Source organism: Agelaius tricolor, unplaced genomic scaffold (assembly GCF_023055355.1).
Source record: "Agelaius tricolor isolate 1412-34295 unplaced genomic scaffold, bAgeTri1.0.p SCAF_6, whole genome shotgun sequence".
Lineage (NCBI taxonomy): Eukaryota > Metazoa > Chordata > Aves > Passeriformes > Icteridae > Agelaius > Agelaius tricolor.
The window spans coordinates 34,007,716-34,029,081 of NW_027269266.1; the positions used below are offsets into that span (position 1 = coordinate 34,007,716).

The 21,366-nt window shown below is 36.7% G+C and overlaps 1 protein-coding gene across 1 annotated transcript in view; it reads left to right on the forward strand.

Moving 5' to 3' along the window:
• Positions 1–21,366, forward strand: part of PLCL2 (phospholipase C like 2) — a 100,384-nt gene that overhangs the window by 44,077 nt on the left and 34,941 nt on the right. The window contains exons 3-4 of the mRNA XM_071429300.1: positions 11,072–13,558; positions 16,962–17,165. Of these exons, the coding sequence (XP_071285401.1) occupies positions 11,072–13,558; positions 16,962–17,165 (2,691 nt within the window). The remainder of the gene's footprint in view (positions 1–11,071; positions 13,559–16,961; positions 17,166–21,366) is intronic.

Below are 21,366 nucleotides of genomic sequence, written 5' to 3' on the forward strand. Positions count from 1 at the left end.
ATAAGGCTGAAGTAGCAGCTCGAGAATTTGCAAGATAACATTTGTTTAGCAAGCTTTAAGTTTCTAAAAGATCCAATTTTGTATTTAATTTAATACTGAGCTGTTTGCATGAACTCTTTGTAGCGTTGAAGAGTTAATATTGCTAATAGTCACTCTCCTAATTGACAAAAAGGAACTTATCTCAAACCACACAAGGAGAACAACTCAGTCTGTGAAGTTCTGTTTCTTTCTTTAAAGTTATCTTGTGAAATTTGCTAGACCAATTAAAATTAGTCCAGAAGCAAATCTTTAGACACCATTCATCAATCACTAGAGTGAAGAAAATCAGTTGATGGATTGAAAGCTGCAGGGCAGTGGTAATGATAGTTTTTAGAATGAAAAAAAATTTACACTTTATTACTCTGTAGCCTGAATGTCTGACTTGGAATAAATAACCTAGATGTGATAGTTTTAATCACATATGTGATTAAAACTATCACATATAGGTTATTCCCTGTGTTGTTCCCTGGAAAACACTCAGCTACAGGAAAGGACACAAAAACACCAGGAGCTTTCCAAGAGAACAGATGACATTTGGATTAAAATTTGAACAAAATACACAAATTGACAGCACAGGTGCAAGTGAACATTTTGCCACATGAGGGAAAGTAAAAATGCATGATTTAGTCATAACATTGACCTGTAAGGATGTGTGAAAAAGCCATTCCTGTAAATCAGATAACACATTTGTGGTCAATCTGCTGTATATTTTTTGTGAGCAAGGGACGCTGACATTCAAGAGAATATCACGTAGACTTCCTCTTACAGTAAAGGAGAGAGATTAGGTACTTTTCTGCTTTCTGACTAAATTTGTAAATCATAAAACCACAATTATTTTCATTTGTTGGCTGCATATGCAGCATTGAAGATGAGAATCTTGTCTGCATGGAGTAAGGCATTGTTTTCCATATCAGTGTTTTTTTTAGTAGTTAAATTTGTGTAATTTCATGGAGTACATACGTGTAGTGGCATCCTAAGATGCACACTCTACAAGCTTGTTTTTCTCGGGTGGTTTGTCCTGGTTTGTTTTGAGTCAGGTAGGATAGAGTCTTGGCCTGCTATGCAGGAAAGTTAGTAAAAAAACAAGTAAACCAAAGCCAACACTTATGTCTGAGGGAAAATCTGGAAAAAGCTGCTGAGAAGGCTTTCCCAAGAGTGGGAAAGGGTTGGGAGTCTTGAGCCAGTGCTCAGTCTCACCTCTTGCTGGTGATGCTGTTGGCTTTTCTTCCTCTATAACACTGAAGGGCAGCAGCAGAGGGAGAGGTGAAGGAGCTTTCTGCAGAGCCTGCATCTGAAATTACAGAAATCTTAAACATAGTTACTCTGTTATATTTCAGAGTCACATGCTGTACTTTTGCTTTAAAGGCTGACAGCTGTGCTACGTATTTTGCCAATTCATGCTGTTTATGACTGAAACAAAAAAGGGAAAAAAGCCATGCTTTCTACCAGTGGAACTAACACACAGCCATGAATTCTTGAAGGGAATCTGATACTCAGCTTCAGACTGCTGCATATTAAATCTTGTAGATATGTCTTGATTAAAATGCCCCTGAAAGTGTATCTTAGCTATAATGCTTGGGTACTTAAAATGTTATTGAAGACCTGAAAACGAAAATGCTCAGGGTTTAAATAGGTGGGCATGTGTGCAGAAAGAGCATCTTGTGGGTCTTAGGGATAACTGTGAAAACTCAGAGCCTTCTTCCCTCCTGAGCTGTGCTGAAACCTGTTGAACCTTTTTGTTGAGCCAGTTTCAAATCCTTCAGTATCTTTACGTGCAGCATCAGCTTTGACATCTTCAGTTATTATTCAAGCTAAAAGCATCTGTACCTTCTATCACTTTTTCTGATAATTGATGGCAGAAAAAATAAGTGGTTATAATAAACCTAAGTTTCTCTGCAGTAGTTAAAATTACCTGTTTTTCATAGATTAGGTATGATTTCTCTTAGTATGTGAGAAATTAGAAATCTAAAAAACAATCCACTCACTTACCTAGGGTTAAAATTCTTCATGCCATCACACATTTTTTAACAGCTTTTTGTCAGTGCAGTTTCCTCAGTTTAAGACTCAGGAGTTAGTAACTGCTGTTTTTCATAAATATTTATTGCAGTGTATATGGATTTGGTTAAGATGTTGGTTGTTTGGATCCAAAGTATGCATGTTTTGCTTTTATCAAGTTTGTGAAAATGAGATACCTCTTTTGCTCTGTTGGAAGTGCTCCCCAGAAGGCTGAACTGTAACCAACTCAGTAACACTGAGAGCTGAGACACTCATGCCAAGCATAACTCAGCCTTTGGCTCTCTCAGTGCTCACAGCAGTCTGGGGAGTTTCCTTAAATGCTTCTTATTTATTTTCTTTTCAGATCAGACTTTTTTTCCCCTTTCCCCTACTAATCTGTATTGGAAATTAACCCCTGAAACCAAATGACCCTTCATTTTAATTTCATGAATATGCAGATGAACTCATACAAGAAAGAATGACTCAGTGGTGTTTGAATTTTGGTTTTGCTACTGTGTTTTAATCTTCAGATATAATATTATTTGTATAATATATCAATGTATTATAGAATTATAATGTCATACATAGTACAATATAATTAAATTATAAAATTATGTTATAAAATGACAGAATCCTAGAATGCTGTATCCTAGTAATTGCTGCTGGAATGCAAACATAAATGGCATCATGGAACTGCAGAATGGGGAAGGCTTAGTTGCCATAGACTTTTTAAAGCTTAGGTCAAAGTCAAGCATAGTAAAAGTAGCTCCAAGTCCTTTATTTTCAGCAGAGTAGGCAATATCAGATTGTTTAGTTTCTCTTCAAAAGAATATGGAGTGGATTTATGTTAGAGCGAGAGAGTGAGAAGGGAGCAACAGCATCATGTCTGTGGATGTCTTTGGAATATTTGTGGAAGAAGTGTCTGCCTTGGACTTGATGATCCTTGTGGGTCCCTTCCAACTCAGAATATTCTGTGAATCTGTATCTGTGCCATGGAGCACAGGGAAAACTCCCCTGTGACATCCTGTGAGAGCACTTGAATAATGAAAAACCTGAGGATACTTGAGACAGCAACATAAAAAACGTATTAAAAGATGGTTTCTTTATTCTTGGTAAGCTGATCAAATGGCTAAATAAGCTCTTCTGTAGGAAGTTTTGCAGAGAAAGCCTTTGGTCTAGACTCTATTTGCAAAACCAGGATATCCTGTTATTTCCTGGCTTGTCGCAGTCACAGTCTTTTGAGTTAAATTGCTGCTATAACAGCAACAAGGCCAGCACAGGCTACTGTTTTTTCTCTGCTCTTTCTAACAGATAATGTGAAAGTGATCTCTCTCATGTCATTGAATCATAAATTTTCTGGTGTCCTCCTTTCTGGAAATGAGGCAGAACAAAATGAGCCCAAGAGCCTGAAAACCTCAATTCTGTTATTTTATGATGTTGGCAGTTCTTTTTTATAGCTTGCCTTTATATTTTATATATTTGCGAAATTGTGGCTGTACTCTGTGAGGTGGACCAAGATGAGAGATTTTGTTTTCCCTAATAGAATTATGTTGGAAAAGGCCTTTAAGGTTATTGAGTTCACCACAGAACCTAATGACATAAAACTCTACTGTCAGTTCATGTAGGATCAGATTTCAATGGAAGAGTTTCAACTGCATTGATTTTAATTGAATTAATTTCTTGGTAAAAGTGAGTGATTCTGTTCTTTCCTCCCATTTTTAATCGGTTCCTCGCTTCTAGTGGTTAATTTGAACCAGCTCTGATACTTAGCTGGCCACATCCACAATCGTTTCAGCTCACTAAAATTGCAGAAAACTTATTTGGAAGAAAATAGATTTTTTGTTTCCTGAGGTAGTGAGGTAAATTAACTTACTGTGTGTTAGACAGCTGCTAATGAGGGCCTGAGGAGCTGGGCTGGGGAGAAGGGAGAATGCAACTGGGGCAGGAGGAGGAAGAGACAGGACAGAAAATTAATGTTTGGAGTAGGGGCTGAAGAGAGAATTGGTTTAACTCTATCATGAACCATGCAGTTTGCTCATCTGAAATAATATAGGTAATTTTTGTTTGAATATTGAGCACCTGTGTCCGTATTCCTTTAATCACAGAATTCATTTACTAAAAAAAACACAAACTCAAAACCAACCAAACAAACAAACTAAAAAAAACAAACAAAAAACCCCCAACCAACCAAAACAACAACAACAACAAAATCAATCCGGAATTGTTACTTATTCAACTAATCATAGTTTTGTTCCTCATTGTTATTTATAACATGGTGTAACTGGGTCTGGTTGGGGTCAACCTGCCACACATAAGATAAATATGTTCCTCTTCAAAGATTTCTGCAAACAACAGATATGTCATGAGTACTGGGTTTTTGGGGAAATAGTTAAATGCTGAGCACAAATACAGTGATTCATAACAAGTGGGAGGACTTGTGTTTTCCAATAGCTGGTGTTTTGTCTCTCCTCAGATAGCTGTTGTTTCACTTGAGGACTCTGCTTTGTTTTACATACAACTGCTGGGAGCTGTGTGCAGTCAAACAGTGGCTGCTGAGTCTGTTGGACACAGGCTGATTTAACAGGTGCCATTTCTGAAGTGTTTGGGATCCTGTCAGCTGAGCTGCTGATTGCTTGGAGAGTTTGTTCTTGTTCTGGTTTCCACATGCTCTGGAAGCTTTGGGCAGCTGTGGAACAGCATTAAAAAGGACGTGCCTTTTGCTGAATCCGGGTCACTGGGTTAGTGAGAATCTCCTGGTAATGGCAAATGGAAAGGAAGAGAGGATGCTTGGCTGGAAGAGAGGGGCTAAGGAGTGGCTGTCAGCAGATTCTTCTGCTGAGTTGCTGATTCCAGGATAATTAGGCTGAGAGAGGGGGCATCGAGGGCAAGGATAGTGAAGTGCCTTTTCTGCACCATCACCTCTCTCCTTCCTTCTCCCAGCTCTTTTCTCCCTTTTCCCCCACACTCTTCCAAAGAAGATTCCCCATCTGCCTTTAACTGCATGTAACTTTTGAAATCAGTGCTAAATTCAATTACCTGATATTTTCCTTCCTTTATTCCTACTGCCTCTTTTACACATAAACTTGCTTAGCTTCTTTTATAGTGCTGCATTCTATGTTGTAGAATGAGTTGGCAGCTGTGCATAGTTAAACTATACATAATATGATTTATTTTTTGTATGTGTTGCCAAAAACAAGTGGTCCTGTTCATCATTGCTGTTTCAGTTACAGGCATTTTTTCAAAGAAAACCCTAAAAATTTTGGTGCTAAAAATATTCATAAAGATTATATGATATTTTGACATTGCTTTTGTAGCTTATTTGCTCATGTACACTAGCATTTATATCTCTAAAACCACAGGTGGAACCTTGGAAAAGAACAAGTTAAAGAACAAGTTCTTTATATTATAATATAAGTTCTTATAACTATAATACAGTTCTTTATATTATAATTCTTTATACAAGTTCTTTATATTATAATTCTTATATATTATAATATAATAATATAATATAATATTATAATGCTTTTAACAAAATGTGTTAAAAATTAATATTTTAAAGTACGAACTTAAAAATGTGCTTTTTTCCTTTGAGTAGACTTAATTATGTATAGACATGCTTCCTTAAGTATGAAGAAAATCTATAAATTTCAAGGTTTTTGTTTTGAAGAAAAATGTTTAAGAATCTTAATTAAATAAACAAAGCATCAATTGTGGTTTTTTTTAATTTACCACTTCCTGAAATAGGCTTGTTATTCATTATGTCTTCAAGCTAGGTGATTTTGCAATTACTGCTGAATTGCATTTGATGAAAACAGGCAGGTCTTGTACTCAAATTGGCTACATAAGTATCATATCTACTACAAAAAAAAGTCATCAATGAGTTGCATGGTGTCAGAAGAGTAGTGCACTCTGTGTTCATTATGTAAATCATCAGGCTGCCTGTTCTCATCATAAAGTATTGAATTTTACTGAAACTGTTTGCTACAGATGTACATTAAATTGCATCTAAAATAGCTTTCATGCTGTATTATATGAAATAATGGTGTAATTTGATAAAAATTAAAATTACCAAACTTAGGTCTGGCCTCACCTACTTACCTGTAATTGCTCAGAGTATTGGCACACCACTGGCCCTCAGGTTCACTAGCATGCCACTCAATTCAGAACTTGTATGAAAAAAAAATAAAAATTGAAAGCTCTTGAAATGCTGTACGTGATTGCAGTCTTATTACTACACCTTTGTGCAGACTTTTCTAGGCTGAATGGTTCACATTGATCTTGTTTCTAAGCCTGCTTGGGATGAACTCAGTAGGCATTCTCGGGGCTGTGGCTTTTACAGACTGTACCATCATTGCCTCAAGGTGTGTGAGTTTTCTCAGAGGTTGTCAAAGCTCAGCCCTTGGCAATCCAAAATCCTGCAGTGAGGTGCTGCACTTCAGGTGTTGTGTTTTGTGCTCTTGTTTAGTGTTCTTGTTTCTTACCTAACTGCTTGGCTGGCTGAGCACTCAGCAGCTCGTGGAGGGGCTGGGCTCTGTTCCCTCTGCCTGGGCATCTTGGAGTCCTCAGCCATGTGCTCTCAAGACAAGCATGGAGCTGCCTTCCATGCTTTGGTGAGCCTCTGGTATATAAAAAGGAATGGAAATTCTTTATGGTTAGAGCACAAACAAGTAGCGGCAGGACCTGTCACCTGGGGAGGTGTGTATTGAGAGGAAAAAATCCAGTGTTCAGGTCCTTGCTACATGGACTAAATTTTGCATTCAGGGTCACCATGTGAAATGTTTTACACTTTGTGACATCAGGGACTTTCACTTCCCAGAGAGTGCTCTGAAAATCTGTCATTGTGTCACTTCCTCTTGTTATTGTTGTCTCGTCTGTTTGAAGTGCTCTGTTCTGAAAAGAGCAGATGTCTTTAGTCATGGAGAGAGGCAGGATCACAGGCACCCATCTCCAAAGTTTGCATGGGCCAGCGTGAGGATTGTTCTGTATTGGCAGGTGGAAGGAGTGTCCTGCACTCTGCTCCAGCTGCTGCCCCACACTTGCCACTTTGAGGGGGTTGGCAAGCCCCTGCCCTGGGCTGTGTTCTTAATTCCACTGGACCAAGTGATACCTAAACATCTTGGCAACTTGGTGTTTAAATATTTTTTAAGTACTGCTTCTGGGGCATGATTCATCTGGGCATTTACAGGTCATAAAGTTCTCTCTCTGCTTCCTTTCCTTTGGGAGATATTTACAAACCATACACTACTCATCATTTCCTCTATCATCCCGATCTGTTACATTATCAAATCTCTGTTTGAACTCTGCCCCTATCAGTACCAGTGGTTATTGAAGCTGCCTTTTAAGTAATTTTATCACAAAGTTGCATAAATTAAAAGCACTGCAGTTCAGGAATTATGTGCATCTCTCTCAATGTCTGATTCAAGATTCTCTGTTGTCTGCAGAATTCTATTTTGTAGATAGTGCTCTCTTAGTCACACAGCTATTTCTTTGTTGGTACCTTGAGAGGAATAAAAAAAAGTTATCGTGGATATATTCTTCCCTCCTTGTGCTTTTAATCCATTTTCTCCAGCTGTCTCTGTCTCTTAAGTGCCACAGGTGACAGCTGGGATTATTGCTATTTTTTAAACTGCTAGATACTTTGCTTTCTGTTGCTACGAACTTGTGGATAAACTAAACTCTGTGTAGTTGCTTGTAGTGGTTATGAGCAATGTTTCAAAACAGTTTTATCTGTGGTCTCCTTTATTCCTCAAAACATCTTGGCTGGGGCATAAATAGTGTTAGGAAATGTGTTGATGAGGTGGTTGTTCTGGTTTCAGTGATTAAGTCTTATGAAGCACAGACAGTCTTTAGGGGAAATCCTGTAATGATGTCAGGACATACTATAAACTGTAGATAGATATGGTTCTTCATTGTGTAGGAGATCCTGGAAAGACTGAAAGTTGTTTCAGCACAAAAGTTGTAGCTGCTGCCTTGGACTGAATTATGCATCTGCACTGTAGAGTCAGTGTCACTTCCAGCATGTTGAACAGCAAGAACCCTGTAAGTCTTATGAATGCCAAGAAATCACTCCTGTTTGTTCAGATGCAGTTTTCTGATGTGCCATTCTTTTTGATTCAAGGCAGACCTAAGGCCATGAGAGACCTGACCCAGTTCATGAATGCCACCTCACTTTTGGGGTGAAATCCTCCACATCTTAGAGCAGAATAAATCTGTCTCCTCCATGCCAGACTATACTGCCAAGGCTCACAAATGAGTTTCCCACAGTTTGTGCATGCTCTATGCAATTGCATTCTCAGCTTGTGGAGTGAGAGTTTCTTTTCTGTGTCTTTTCAGATAGGTGGGTAATTCAGATGAATTTTTCTCAACAGTGTCTTTGATAAAATATTCTTGAAGTTACTCTGATCATGCAGAGATTGATCATGACTTCATGTCTGTCAGGATGGGGATTTGCACAGGCAATCTGGCAGTTCAGGATTATTGATCTCTGGAGAAGCAAAAATTTAGGAAGGGTGTTCTGGAGCTCAGAATGTTTTCACAGCAATTCACCCTGTGCTGCTGGCTTTATATAAATAATCTGAGTGGCTAGACTCCTTTACCCTGCAAAAATGAAGAGTACTGCTGAACTGGCTGCGAATTCATCTGGCAGGCAGGCAAAATAATTTTGCAGGTGATATATTGAATTGCTCCTCTGATCCACATGCATGAACTCCAATTCAAGCTTTCAGAGCTGGCAATGGAACTGCCTGGAGATGGGCTTCTTTACATCAGATGGCATCAAGAAATAGAAAATATTTTGTTTTCCTTTGTGGTTCAGTGACTTGGATCAGATACAGTCCTGATCATAGATAAAGGTGTAGACCTTTCTTCTGATCATGGTCAGGTAAGGAATACTTGCCAGGCCCTGATGGTTCTGGTGTCAGCTGTCTCTCAATCAACAGTATTCCTCTCCCAGGTCTGTGACTGAGGAATCTGTAGCATTAAGGAGTTTCAAAATGCTTAATTCCAAGCCTTGAAGTATCAGGCAGGAATGTCATTGCTCACTTATGTGGGACTGTCCTTTGCCACTTTTTCAGGTTAGGAGATATAAATAGGTAGACAAACAAGCTAGGCTTAAAATAGAACAAAAATCTCTGTAAACAAAAATCACATTTGATTTCTTTTCTTTCTTTTTTTTTATGTTAAGGAATTTTGCATTTGTTTGGAAACAATCCTTATGCTTAAACTACATGTAATGAGATTCTGAGAGTCAACCCTGTGCAGTATCCATTGCAGGTGTTTGATTTGCAGTTGGAAATAAAGCAGTCCTCTGCAGGGTTATTCACTTTTACTGGTCTCTTGAGAACTTGAACAAAGCAAATTCTGCTGTCATTAAAGGTGCAAGAATAGTATGGTTGATTAATTTTCTCAAACACAGAACATCGAATATTAAGGGTGCTCACTTTACTAATCATTGTTTTCAGTGAAAGACTTTTCAGATGCTTATAAATTAAATTGCAAAACCAGGACGCTGCATTTTTAATTTAATGAAATTCAACATACAGCACATATGTACTGAGCTGGAAATGCATTTTGTAATAGATGGTTTTTATTTGAACATCTGTTCAGCACAGCAATCGTTAAAAGTTTTCTTTCACTTTCCTTTCTGCCATTTAAGCAATGCTGATTTGCACTGGAACATACTTCAAATGGAAAACTGTTTCAGGGAATATAATTTTTTTTTTTTTTTTTAGTAAAGCTGGAAAAGAAATTTTTTGCACTGTGCTAGTTTATAAGAACAACACTTCTAATTAAGGTATCTTAAAATAGTTATATATAAAAATATTTTAGTGCAAGTGTTATTTCAGACTAAAAGTTGCTCCTCAAGACATGTTGCTTTCAGAAGAAAAATCTTAGCATTTTTCAGTCTCAGAAAATGCAGATAATGAAAGTGCACAAGTTTCTTAAATTCAATTCTTATGAAATTGATTGTACTTGAGTCATGTGCTGCTGATTTATTTGCATTTGCTTTAATTAATACAAATAGGTACAATAAAGGTAGCTAAATTACCTTTCCTCTCTTTTTTTAGGCTTATATATCCTTATATGCCCAAGCTTTCTCTAGCAAAGTAAGATCTCTGGGTTATCTAATTGCTTTAAGAGCAATGGTGAATCTCTTTTGCTTCCCTTCCTGACCAAGTCATCTATTCAAGTTCTTTCTAATGACATGAAGGTTCTTTGGAAACAGTTAAATTAAACCATCTCAGAAGTTCCCTTCTGAGTCACTGCTGTATTTTCTGAAGCTCAGAACTTGCAGAGCTGCATCTGCTCCTGTCCAGTTGCTTGTGTTTCAGTGCAGCTTCCTTAGATGTTGTGGGTATTTTCCTGCTAAGGGGAGGGATGTGTGAGTGCTGGGGGCAGCCTGTGGGAAGAACATGGATGGGTGCTCTGGTGAAGGGAGCTTTGCTTGAAGAAGTGCTTACTAAGTCTTGTATGATAAGATTAAGGCTATGTCCTATGGATTTTATGTAATTAGGACTGTGTCCTATGGATTTTATGTAGTTAATTGTGTATTAATGTTTCTGCGGTCCAAGGACCCTGTCAGCATGGTATTAAAGCTTTACATTCTGTACTGACAAGTTTGGCAAGTATCTATAGGACTGCATAAGGACTCAGAGAAAAGCTAGCTTCCTACTGCCTTGACTTTAGAACCTGTACTCTAAGTAGGGTACAACTCATAAAATAAAATGCACATACATGTATGCAATAATACAGCATTATTATTTTGTTAACATTCAAAACTAATTTTTAAAAATTTTTTGTCCATCAAAAGTACTAAAAATTAACCCTGGAAGATTGCTTATAGAAGCAAGAGCAAATATTAAGGCATTATTAGTATTCTGTGATGGTGCCAGTAAGAATTTCCATCTTACTGGTCATCGCACAGACTTTATTCAACTGCTTGATGAACTTTCAGCTTTAAGTTGAAAGCTATTTCAATGTTGACCAAAATCACACTGACACATTACTTTTTTCTCCCCCCCACCCCCTTGTTTACCAGGATGGTACGAAGCAGAAGCGAGAAAGGAAGAAGACTGTGTCGTTCAGCAGCATGCCCACAGAGAAGAAGATCAGCAGCGCCAGCGACTGCATCAACGCCATGGTGGAAGGCTCCGAGCTCAAGAAGGTCCGATCCAACTCCAGGGTGTACCACCGCTACTTCCTCCTGGATGCTGATATGCAGTCTCTGCGCTGGGAGCCTTCCAAAAAGGATTCTGAGAAAGCAAAGATTGATATCAAGTCAATCAAAGAAGTGAGAACAGGAAAAAATACGGATATCTTTCGCAGCAATGGAATATACGACCAGATATCAGAAGATTGTGCATTTTCAATTATATATGGAGAAAATTATGAGTCGCTAGATCTGGTTGCTAACTCAGCGGACGTTGCAAATATTTGGGTTACTGGCTTAAGATACCTGATTTCTTATGGAAAACACACTCTAGATATGTTAGGAACTACTCAAGATAATATGCGGACTTCGTGGCTTTCACAAATGTTCAGTGAATCAGATGTAGATAATTTGGGACATATACCCCTATGTAATGCTGTACAATTTATAAAAGACTTAAACCCTGGTTTAAAAACTAACAAAATTGAACTAAAATTCAAAGAGTTACATAGATCCAGGGAAAAAGCTGGTACTGAAGTAACAAAAGAAGAATTTATTGAAGTTTTTCATGAGCTTTGTACCAGACCTGAAATCTATTTCCTGTTAGTTCAGTTTTCAAGCAATAAAGAATTTCTAGATACCAAGGACCTCATGATGTTTTTGGAAGCAGAGCAGGGTATGGCACAGGTCACAGAAGAAATAAGCCTTGAAATTATTCAGAAATACGAGCCAGCCAAAGAAGGCCAGGAAAAGGGTTGTCTTTCTATAGATGGGTTTACGAATTACCTTACTTCACCAGACTGCCACATATTTGATCCAGAGCATAAAAAAGTTTGTCAAGATATGAAACAACCTTTATCTCATTATTTTATTAACTCATCTCATAATACATACTTGATAGAGGATCAGTTTCGAGGGCCTTCTGACATCACGGGTTACATTCGCGCTCTAAAAATGGGTTGTCGAAGTGTTGAGCTGGACGTATGGGATGGTCCAGATAACGAGCCCGTGATTTACACTGGGCATACAATGACATCACAAATTGTCTTCCGTAGTGTCATTGACATTATTAACAAGTATGCCTTTTTTGCTTCAGAATACCCTCTTATTTTGTGCTTAGAAAATCATTGTTCTATTAAGCAGCAGAAAGTGATGGTACAGCACATGAAGAAAATTTTGGGGGACAAACTGCATACGCAGTCTCCAAACATTGAAGAGTCTTATCTACCATCACCAGAATCACTTAAAGGGAAAATACTAATTAAAGCAAAGAAGCTTTCTGCTAATTGTTCTGGACTAGAGGGAGATGTTACAGATGAAGACGAAGGAGCAGAAATGTCACAGAGAGTGGCGAAAGAGGGGGTAGAACAGCAAAACTCAATGACAGGGAAACGATTCCAGCTCTGCAAAGATCTCTCTGAGCTGGTGAGCATATGTAAATCAGTTCAGTTCAAAGAGTTTCAAGTTTCATTTCAGCTCCAGAAGTACTGGGAGGTGTGCTCTTTTAACGAAGTGCTTGCTAGCAAGTATGCCAACGAAAACCCAGGAGACTTTGTAAATTATAACAAACGTTTTCTCGCGAGGGTTTTCCCCAGTCCTATGAGGATTGACTCTAGTAATATGAATCCCCAGGACTTTTGGAAATGTGGCTGTCAGATAGTAGCAATGAACTTTCAGACACCTGGCTTAATGATGGACCTTAACATTGGTTGGTTTCGACAAAATGGAAACTGTGGCTACGTCCTTCGTCCTGCTATCATGAGAGAAGAAGTTTCCTTCTTTAGTGCGAATACAAAAGACACCGTGCCTGGAGTTTCACCTCAGCTGCTTCATATTAAAATCATTAGTGGGCAAAACTTCCCTAAACCCAAAGGATCAGGTGCCAAAGGTGATGTTGTGGATCCTTATGTCTATGTCGAAATACATGGAATCCCTGCTGACTGTGCTGAGCAAAGGACGAAAACTATGCATCAGAACGGGGATAATCCAATTTTTGATGAAAGCTTTGAATTTCAAATAAATTTACCAGAGCTAGCTATGGTGCGTTTTGTAGTGCTGGATGATGATTACATTTGGGACGAGTTTATTGGGCAGTACACTATTCCCTTTGAGTGTCTCCAGACTGGTTATCGGCACGTTCCTCTGCAGTCGTTGACTGGTGAAAGTTTAGCTCATGCTTCCTTGTTTGTGCATGTGGCCATTACTAATCGAAGGGGTGGTGGGAAACCTCATAAGAGGGGCCTCTCTGTGAGGAAGGGCAAGAAATCAAGGGAATATGCTTCTATGAGAACATTATGGATTAAAACAATAGATGAAGTATTCAAGAATGCCCTCCAACCTATTCGGGATGCTACGGATTTGAGAGAAAATATGCAGGTACAGTTTTATAATAATTTATTGGTTCATGTGTGTGCCTTTGTATTATGATGCATATGGAATACCTGCTTTTTAAAGAGTCTTGTATGTTGAACTATTTCAGTCTAATTCTGAACAGTTCTAAGAATGGATCATGTCAGAGGAGCATTTTAGGTGAACTCTATGGATGCAACTTTGAATGCACATGCGTATTTTCGTGAATGTGAAGTGGAAATATGACTCCAGAACTCAACCCTCATCCTATATTGTTGAAGGAATATTAGAAATACACTAAAAGAGAGTATGGAAATATTTTAGTTTGAAAAAACTAAGTGGAAATGTGGGAAGAATATACAACAGATAGAAAAGGGAGACTTTAATGCTTATCAGAGACCTTATTTGTATGTCTAAGAATGTTTGGCATAGTTTCACCAAGGTTATGTTTTTCCTTTAGTCCCAAATAGAAGGCAGTACTTTCAAGAAAGATCCATTTGCTTTCCATGATTCTTCCTAGTTATGTTAGAAACACATGGCATTAGCACTGAGGTGTTAGAAGGCATCTTCTAGAAGAAGTTGTCCTACTTTGGATGCCATATTAGTAAACACATTGAATTTAGGGAAAAAGTGCAGTCTGATGTGCTTTGTTTTGTGGAAGCCAAGAGATGCCACTTAAAAATATACTTGGAGATTCCAGGTACATAACTCCTTTTAGAAATGTATTAGAATTGAGTTTTAAAGTTACATTTCATTTAATAAAACTTTATTTATTAACTTCTGATGGAATACTAGTATTGATCAACAAAATTAAGAATCATCATTTCAAATGGACTGACCTATCAAATCCTCTTGGTGTTATACAGTGTTAAAGGAGAAGAGATTATAGGAAACATCTGAGACCTGATTCTGGATTTTAAAGGCACATCAGTGTATATAAATTTCCTTAATGAATAATCTTATATTAAAAATATTCTAATAGTAATACAATTTTAAAGCTAATTTTATATGAAATAAGAAATTAGTACCTCATTATGCAGCTCTCCCATTCTACTTGGTACATAAATTTGCTTTTTTAAAAGATAATTTAAAAAATATTGGGATGATACTTTGACTCATAAATGTTTCAAATTACAGGCTGCATGTAAAATGAACTTTACCTGAAGTTAACCTACTGAAGGCTAGAATTCTGTAGAATGAAGAGTACTGTATTTTAAGATGCTTTTCAAGGAAGAGCTGAGTTGAGGAAGCAGTGAAATCATAGAATTTTGTTTAGCTACATTAAACTCTTGAATGTGCATGCTGCAGTATATGCACAGTGTAATGATATAATTGAAACCAGACTCTACAGTGGGGTTTCTTTGAACATGAGATATTAAAAGGTATTTTATGTATTTTATTCAGTCAGTTTGAAAGATGTGCTATCAACTAGATTTATCATTATCTCCAAATGCTATCAAGAAGATATTTTAAGCACATGAGGGGAGATTAATTTTTCTTAACTTTGCTAACAGATTATATAATGTGCACCATTTAGACTCTGTGAAACTAAGTTTTTACAGCTAATAAAAGCAAATAAACCACTCCATTAAAATAAGTATCAATTTATGCCAGGAAATGTGAGATTTATTTAATTTTTGTATTACTGAAATTTTGTTTTATAAATTGTAATGGTTTTTATGACCAATGTATCCTCAGAAGCCAGATTATAAAGGGCAAAGTTGGTGAGTTTCATTTTTTTAATATAAGATGGAATAAAAAGAAAGAAGGAAAATGTTTAATAGTTTAATATTAAAAAACAGCAGCAAGTTTAATAGTTTCTCTGAATCTGTATAGGAATTGCCTTTTTTGTTTCTTTTTGTTCCTATATTACCATGACAAAAGCTGATGTCATAACTTCTTACATATTAATCACTGATAAAAGTATAACATGGGTGATTGGACTGGATGTGATGTTACATGTTTAAGTTACTTAACAGTATGAGGAATAGTGTCTGGATATAGAATTGGAGTCCAAAGGCAGGAGTTACTGTAGTTGTACATATTAGTCCTGTCCTCCTGTCATTAATGAATTGATACAATCCCTGGGTCCTCGTTAACCTCTCTGTAAAATGGTTATTTCTTAATGGCTTATCTCAAGCCAAAAAGCCATGTACTTATCTTGAGCAAAATCTGTTTGAATGGATTTCTCAGTGTCTGTCTCTTGAGCTGTGTAATTATTGTGTCATTGAAGTGTACATCAGTTGATAAAAGACATTTCTGTTTCCTGGACATTTACTAAAAGTACACTCTAAGTGACTGGGTAGGTGCAATTTCACGTTCACAGAATTTTGCATGAATAAGCTGTGCATACATATTTGGAAGTCTGCTTTGGTATTTTGTCTGATAAAGGGAGAGCAAAATATTTCACATTTGATTCCTGTTTGAGTTAAAGTTGGCATTATGTCTTTCTAAGAGACATGTCCACAAAAGAGTCTTACCATGCCAGCAAGATGGAAAGTGGTTTGGATTAAAGTGACAATTTGTACCAGATACTCTACCTGAGTGCAACATGAGAGAAAGGAGCACTGAGCACATTTGTAACTTAAATATACCATATTTGCATTTTTATTTCCTACAGGAACACAAACTCCAGATCTGCCATAGATCACCAGTTCCCAATTGGTACAAAAATCCTAAATTCTATACAGTGCTGACAATATTCCCATCATGGAATGTCAGTGGCTACTTAGAGTCACACTGTATTTCCAATGCTGTAAACTTTCTTCAAGTTTAAACTTATGGCATTATATTCTACCATACTAGGTATAAAATATGACTAAAAAATTCTTAAGGAAAGGTACAGAATCAGTATTTAAGTTAAGGTACCTTAAAAAATTCACTTAAGTGTGGCTCTGTGATAAGAATACTTCAATAATAGAATGCTGGGTTTGTGAATCACACCAAATGGGAGCCCACAGATCCACAGCATGTCTAGACTGTAGTTCAGGTATGTTTAAAGTTACAAATGTGCTGAATTCTTCCTTCTGCTTCACTTTGCTTAATTGGGACATTCAGCATCTAATATTGTTTTCACTTGGTGGCATTTAAAAAATGTCTTGAAAATTTTCAAAATATATTACCACTATGTTTTAGAATCTGTTTATTTCCATAGTTAATGTTAGCCATGATAGAGAGGAGATATGCTTGTTCTAAATAGATGTTTTTTTCCTGTGGCATGTACTGCATTTCTTGAATTTTAAACATTTTTGTAAAATGTATGTGTAGTATTGGTTGATTTTGAAAATGCCAGTTCCTCAGGGAAAAGCTGTGGTAATTGTAGCACAACCATTGTAGCTCAAGTATAACAGTGAAGTATTTTATCCTGAAATAACAAGACTTTAAATTTCATATTTAACTGTAAAGGAAACTCTTTCTTTCCTTTTTGCAGAATGCAGTAGTTTCATTCAAAGAATTATGTGGCCTCTCTCCTGTAGCAAATCTTATGCAGTGCATTTTGGCTGTGTCTATGCACTTGGTTGGGCCTGATAATACACCCTTGGTAGTAGTGAATCTCAATGATCAGTATCCAACTATGGAGCTCCAAGGGATTGTTCCAGAGGTCTTGAAAAAGATTGTAACAGCATATGAAATGGTGAGTAGTTTTTTGTGGTTGTCTTATATTGTCTGTTTGAAAGACTTTTTAAATGTATATTTAATATACTGTACTATGCTTGTTTTAAAACCTGTGACTTCCTATTTTAACCTGTGACTTCCTATTTCGTGCTTCATTACTTGTGCTTGAGTTACTCCCACAAATGTACAGCAATGGTAGTGTTTTCATACAGAGTAAAACATAGAGATTATTGATATACTGCATGCAAACACGTGCTGCACACCTCAGAAGGTAAAGTGGTTATTGTCAAGAGGATTTAACATGAAGAAGAGAATGTATTGATTTACCTGTTTTACAGTAGTTTGAAACTTACTTTGTATCTATAAACCTCTTACTACTTTACATTTTTTGCTTGGGGGACCTTGGTTTATTTTGGCTTTGGCTCAACATCGAATACAAGAATGTCAGGCACTGCTTTTAGGCACTGTAGTTTTATAAGCACCTTGGCATGTAAAATTCTACACATGCTCTTTTATTTTCCTTTTCTCTATCTTTCTTACAGATGTCATTTGATTAGCCATTTTTACACATGTAAGCATCTGTAACGTTAATTTCAGACATTATGTTTCAGTAAATACATAAATTGTGTCTAGAGAGTGGAAATTAAACATGTTGCAGTAAAAAAAGAAGGAAGAACTGACGCACCAATAAATACTCATTTACATCTGCTTTGCATTAATTTGAAATGTGGAAAAAAGATCAAGAAGGGTTTGATTTGAAATGTCCTCCTTACTGCCACTGAAGTGATGTGGCAGAGTTTAATTGATTATTTAATCATTTATTTAATGTTTTCTTTCATGTGATGATGATTTTGCAATAATTTTGTGTGCTAAAATGAGAAACCTTATCTGGCAGCATCGGGTCACTTGCCTGAAAAAAAATGGAGAAAAATTAACCAGTATCCCTGTTTCAGATATATAGCTTGTAAACTACTGCTTTCTAAAGAAAAGGTAGCTTTAGAATTATGCTATACCAAAGTGCAAAAACCACTCATTGACAATTAGCAATGAAGGCAGGGTTTGTGTAGTTCAGTGGTGCCATAGATGACACAAAATCGGGCTGCAGTGACAGCAGAGCTACAAGAAGATCGTGCATATCCTCTTAGTGGGGGCTTACAGGATATCGCTGTAATTAGGATGTAAACAAGCTTGACTGTTGGGATTACAGCTGCAACAAGTAAAGAAGTTCTGTTTTCTTGCTGGAGATGTCTTTACCTGCAGTTTGTTCTGATGTGGTGTTGCTGCTTGTTAGTGACTGAGGTATTCTAGGTACTTAAAATCATAGTTCTAAATCTGGAATACATTTTTTTAAAATATACTTAGACAAAGGTGACTTGTGACTCCAGAAATCTTTACAATCTAAGTTTGCTTTGCTCTTTGGCTCTCACATATGGTTTTTTCCCCACACATATTATACTCTATACATGATTTGAATATTTCTGTACTTGAGAAATCTATACTTCACTTATACATGTAAAAGTAATAGAACATTTATTTACTGGCCAAAAAAGCATTTGTCCATCTTCTTGTCCCTAAAATAGAAATACTCAATTTCAAAGAAAGAGTATGATAGTGCTTCTAGCTCTAAATGGTATTGAAGATAAGTAAATTTAAGGTTATTTTAATCAAATATAAGTTAAAATAATAAGACGCATTTAAATTTGTGACATTTGGCTTTTGCTAATACTCTGTTCAGTTTGACAAAAGATTTTAGGCAATTAAAATCTGTAGGGTATGCTGGGAAATGAAGTCAGCCATGGGAGACATATTCCTGTGCTCTTATTTCTGAAAGCACATTGTGAAAGAGTGGGAGACATCTGTATCATCATCCTTTCCTCAAAGAGAGAAGAAGAAATGTGAGTGTTTAGTTCATATATGGTATTTGCTGTAGTGGCAGATGTTCAGAGTCTGACAGTTTTATGGTTTGGGGGGGTTGTATGATTTTGGTGTGTGTCTATATAATGAGCCCTCAAAAGGACAAATCTTACCTCGTTAGTTTTGACTTGGGATATTTTTGTCACGATTCATTAGTACGTGGGTGTAAAATTCTGCTTAATGAGAGTTCTTCATGCCAAATTGTGGAAGGGCAGATGTACTGACAAAGTAATGATTACCTATTTGTCTTACTTTCTGCTGGCTTAGGTCTCAGTACAGGTTAGAATGATGCATCTCTGTACTTCCAGGGTGTCAGGTACTGTATGAAATCATGTGGATAAAAAAATAGAGTTCAATGTTTATGAAACAAACCTGGATTGGTATACCATAAATGCATGCATAGGCTCTCACTACCTTGTGTGCCCTCTCAATGTGGCATGTGCAATGGCATTCTCAAAGTGTGATTGTTTCAGGTTTATGATTTTTTTTAGCTAATGAAGAGATTCTTGTATGTCAGAAATACTCTCTTTTCTATAAAACAATAATAAATATAGAAGGCAATATTTAAGATTTTAATTATTCAGAATTTGTTTACACTGGGAGTGCATGAAGAACTCCTTGTTGCTCTGTCAAGTGGGACAGGATGCCAGACCTGAACAGCAGGACAGTCAGTCCACCTTTGGTAATTGGTAATTTGGTAATTTGATAATTGCAAATAAGTGGAATACTGCAGGGGCTGATGGAAAGGAAAGAGTATCTTCAGTGTAACATGAGTTTTTTTAAAGAAACGAGGTAAATGATAATAAAATAGTGTGTCAGTAGATATTTGGGGGTTTTATCTTTAAACAAATAGCACATAGTTAAATAGCTTTCTTAAATTATCTGCATTCACTTAATGGAGGAGCTGTTAAGTGATCAAGGCTAGCACTAGTCATGGGTTGAAAAACCGATGTTATAGGAACTGAGGTATCATTTCTGGATAAGAAAAACCAAATATATCTAGGAATTTTTGAGAAAGGCAAAAACTGCAGGTGTATTTTTCTTTAACTTCTCCATGCTCCTGAGTATTTTTCACCCTACCATCTTTTATCTGTTTAACAATGTTTTATTTTTCCCTCTTGTTCATGAACTTCAGCTTCCTTTATGTGATACTTCAGCATGCACTCTGTTGGTGTCATCACACCCATCACTGATCAGTGCTGCAGACTGAAGCTTGGAGTTAAGGCAAGTGCCTCTTCCACACCATTGCATGTTTTTAAAAATGTCTTATAACCTTTAAGATAAACAGTAAGTAAACCTTAAAAGTTATACTATGGCAAGAGAAAAAAAAATAAATTATGTCACCTTCAGTCTGCAGCATTATTCAGTGATGAGTATAAGAGCACTTCAGAGATATCCTAGAGTACCATGCAAATAAAGCCAGATACTGTTGAGAACTTGACTGTCTCTGTTTGCCCTTAGTGGAGGATGAAGGGCCCCATTTGCTGAGGACAGGGTTTTCTGAACTTTGCAAGCAGGCATTTACTTCTAAGAGAAAAACTAACAAGGAACAGGCAGATAACTGTACCTGTGTGAAAAATCAGTAGTGCTGCTACAGTAATTAGGATTAGATGTTATTAAATCCTAATTAGATAATGCTTCTAGTTCAAATTTTTCAGTTTTTGGGGTGGTTTTTAATTTTTTTTTTTTGAGGTGATTTTGTAATTCAGAATGTCTACAGAATGTGGTATAAGTCTGTATTTTATTTAAATGAAATCAAATAAGGTGAATAGATTTTGTATATATACCCTAGGGAAGGTCATGAAAGCAGGTTGTGTTTATTGGTGGTGGGAGTTGAGAGATAATGAAAGTGAGAGGTATTAAAAGAGAGCGACACTATTAAATTGGAAAACACCATATCATTGGGGATGAGCAGTGCTGTAGTAAGCTTAAATCCGGTTACCTTATTTTTGGCTCTTTCCAGCTACTGACTCAATAGAGCAGATTGCAGGTGCAATCATGCAGAAGTTAACTTCATGTTACAGAGCTGGAAATTTCAGCAATGAGATAAACTAAATAAGATAGGCTATATTTTGAACTTGAACTGGAAAGCAGATAATTTGACACTATATCTGGTAGAGTTACAGACTGGATTGATACTAATAGGGCTATTAAAAGCCTCTCTGAAAAGGACTGATTGTCAAGGTTTGGTAAAATATTAGTAATCCTCTCAAACTTCAGCTACTGCTCAAAATTTTAAAAATTCTTCACTTTTAAAACTCATTTTGATATTAATATAGATTAATTGAGCAGAGATTTATTGGGCG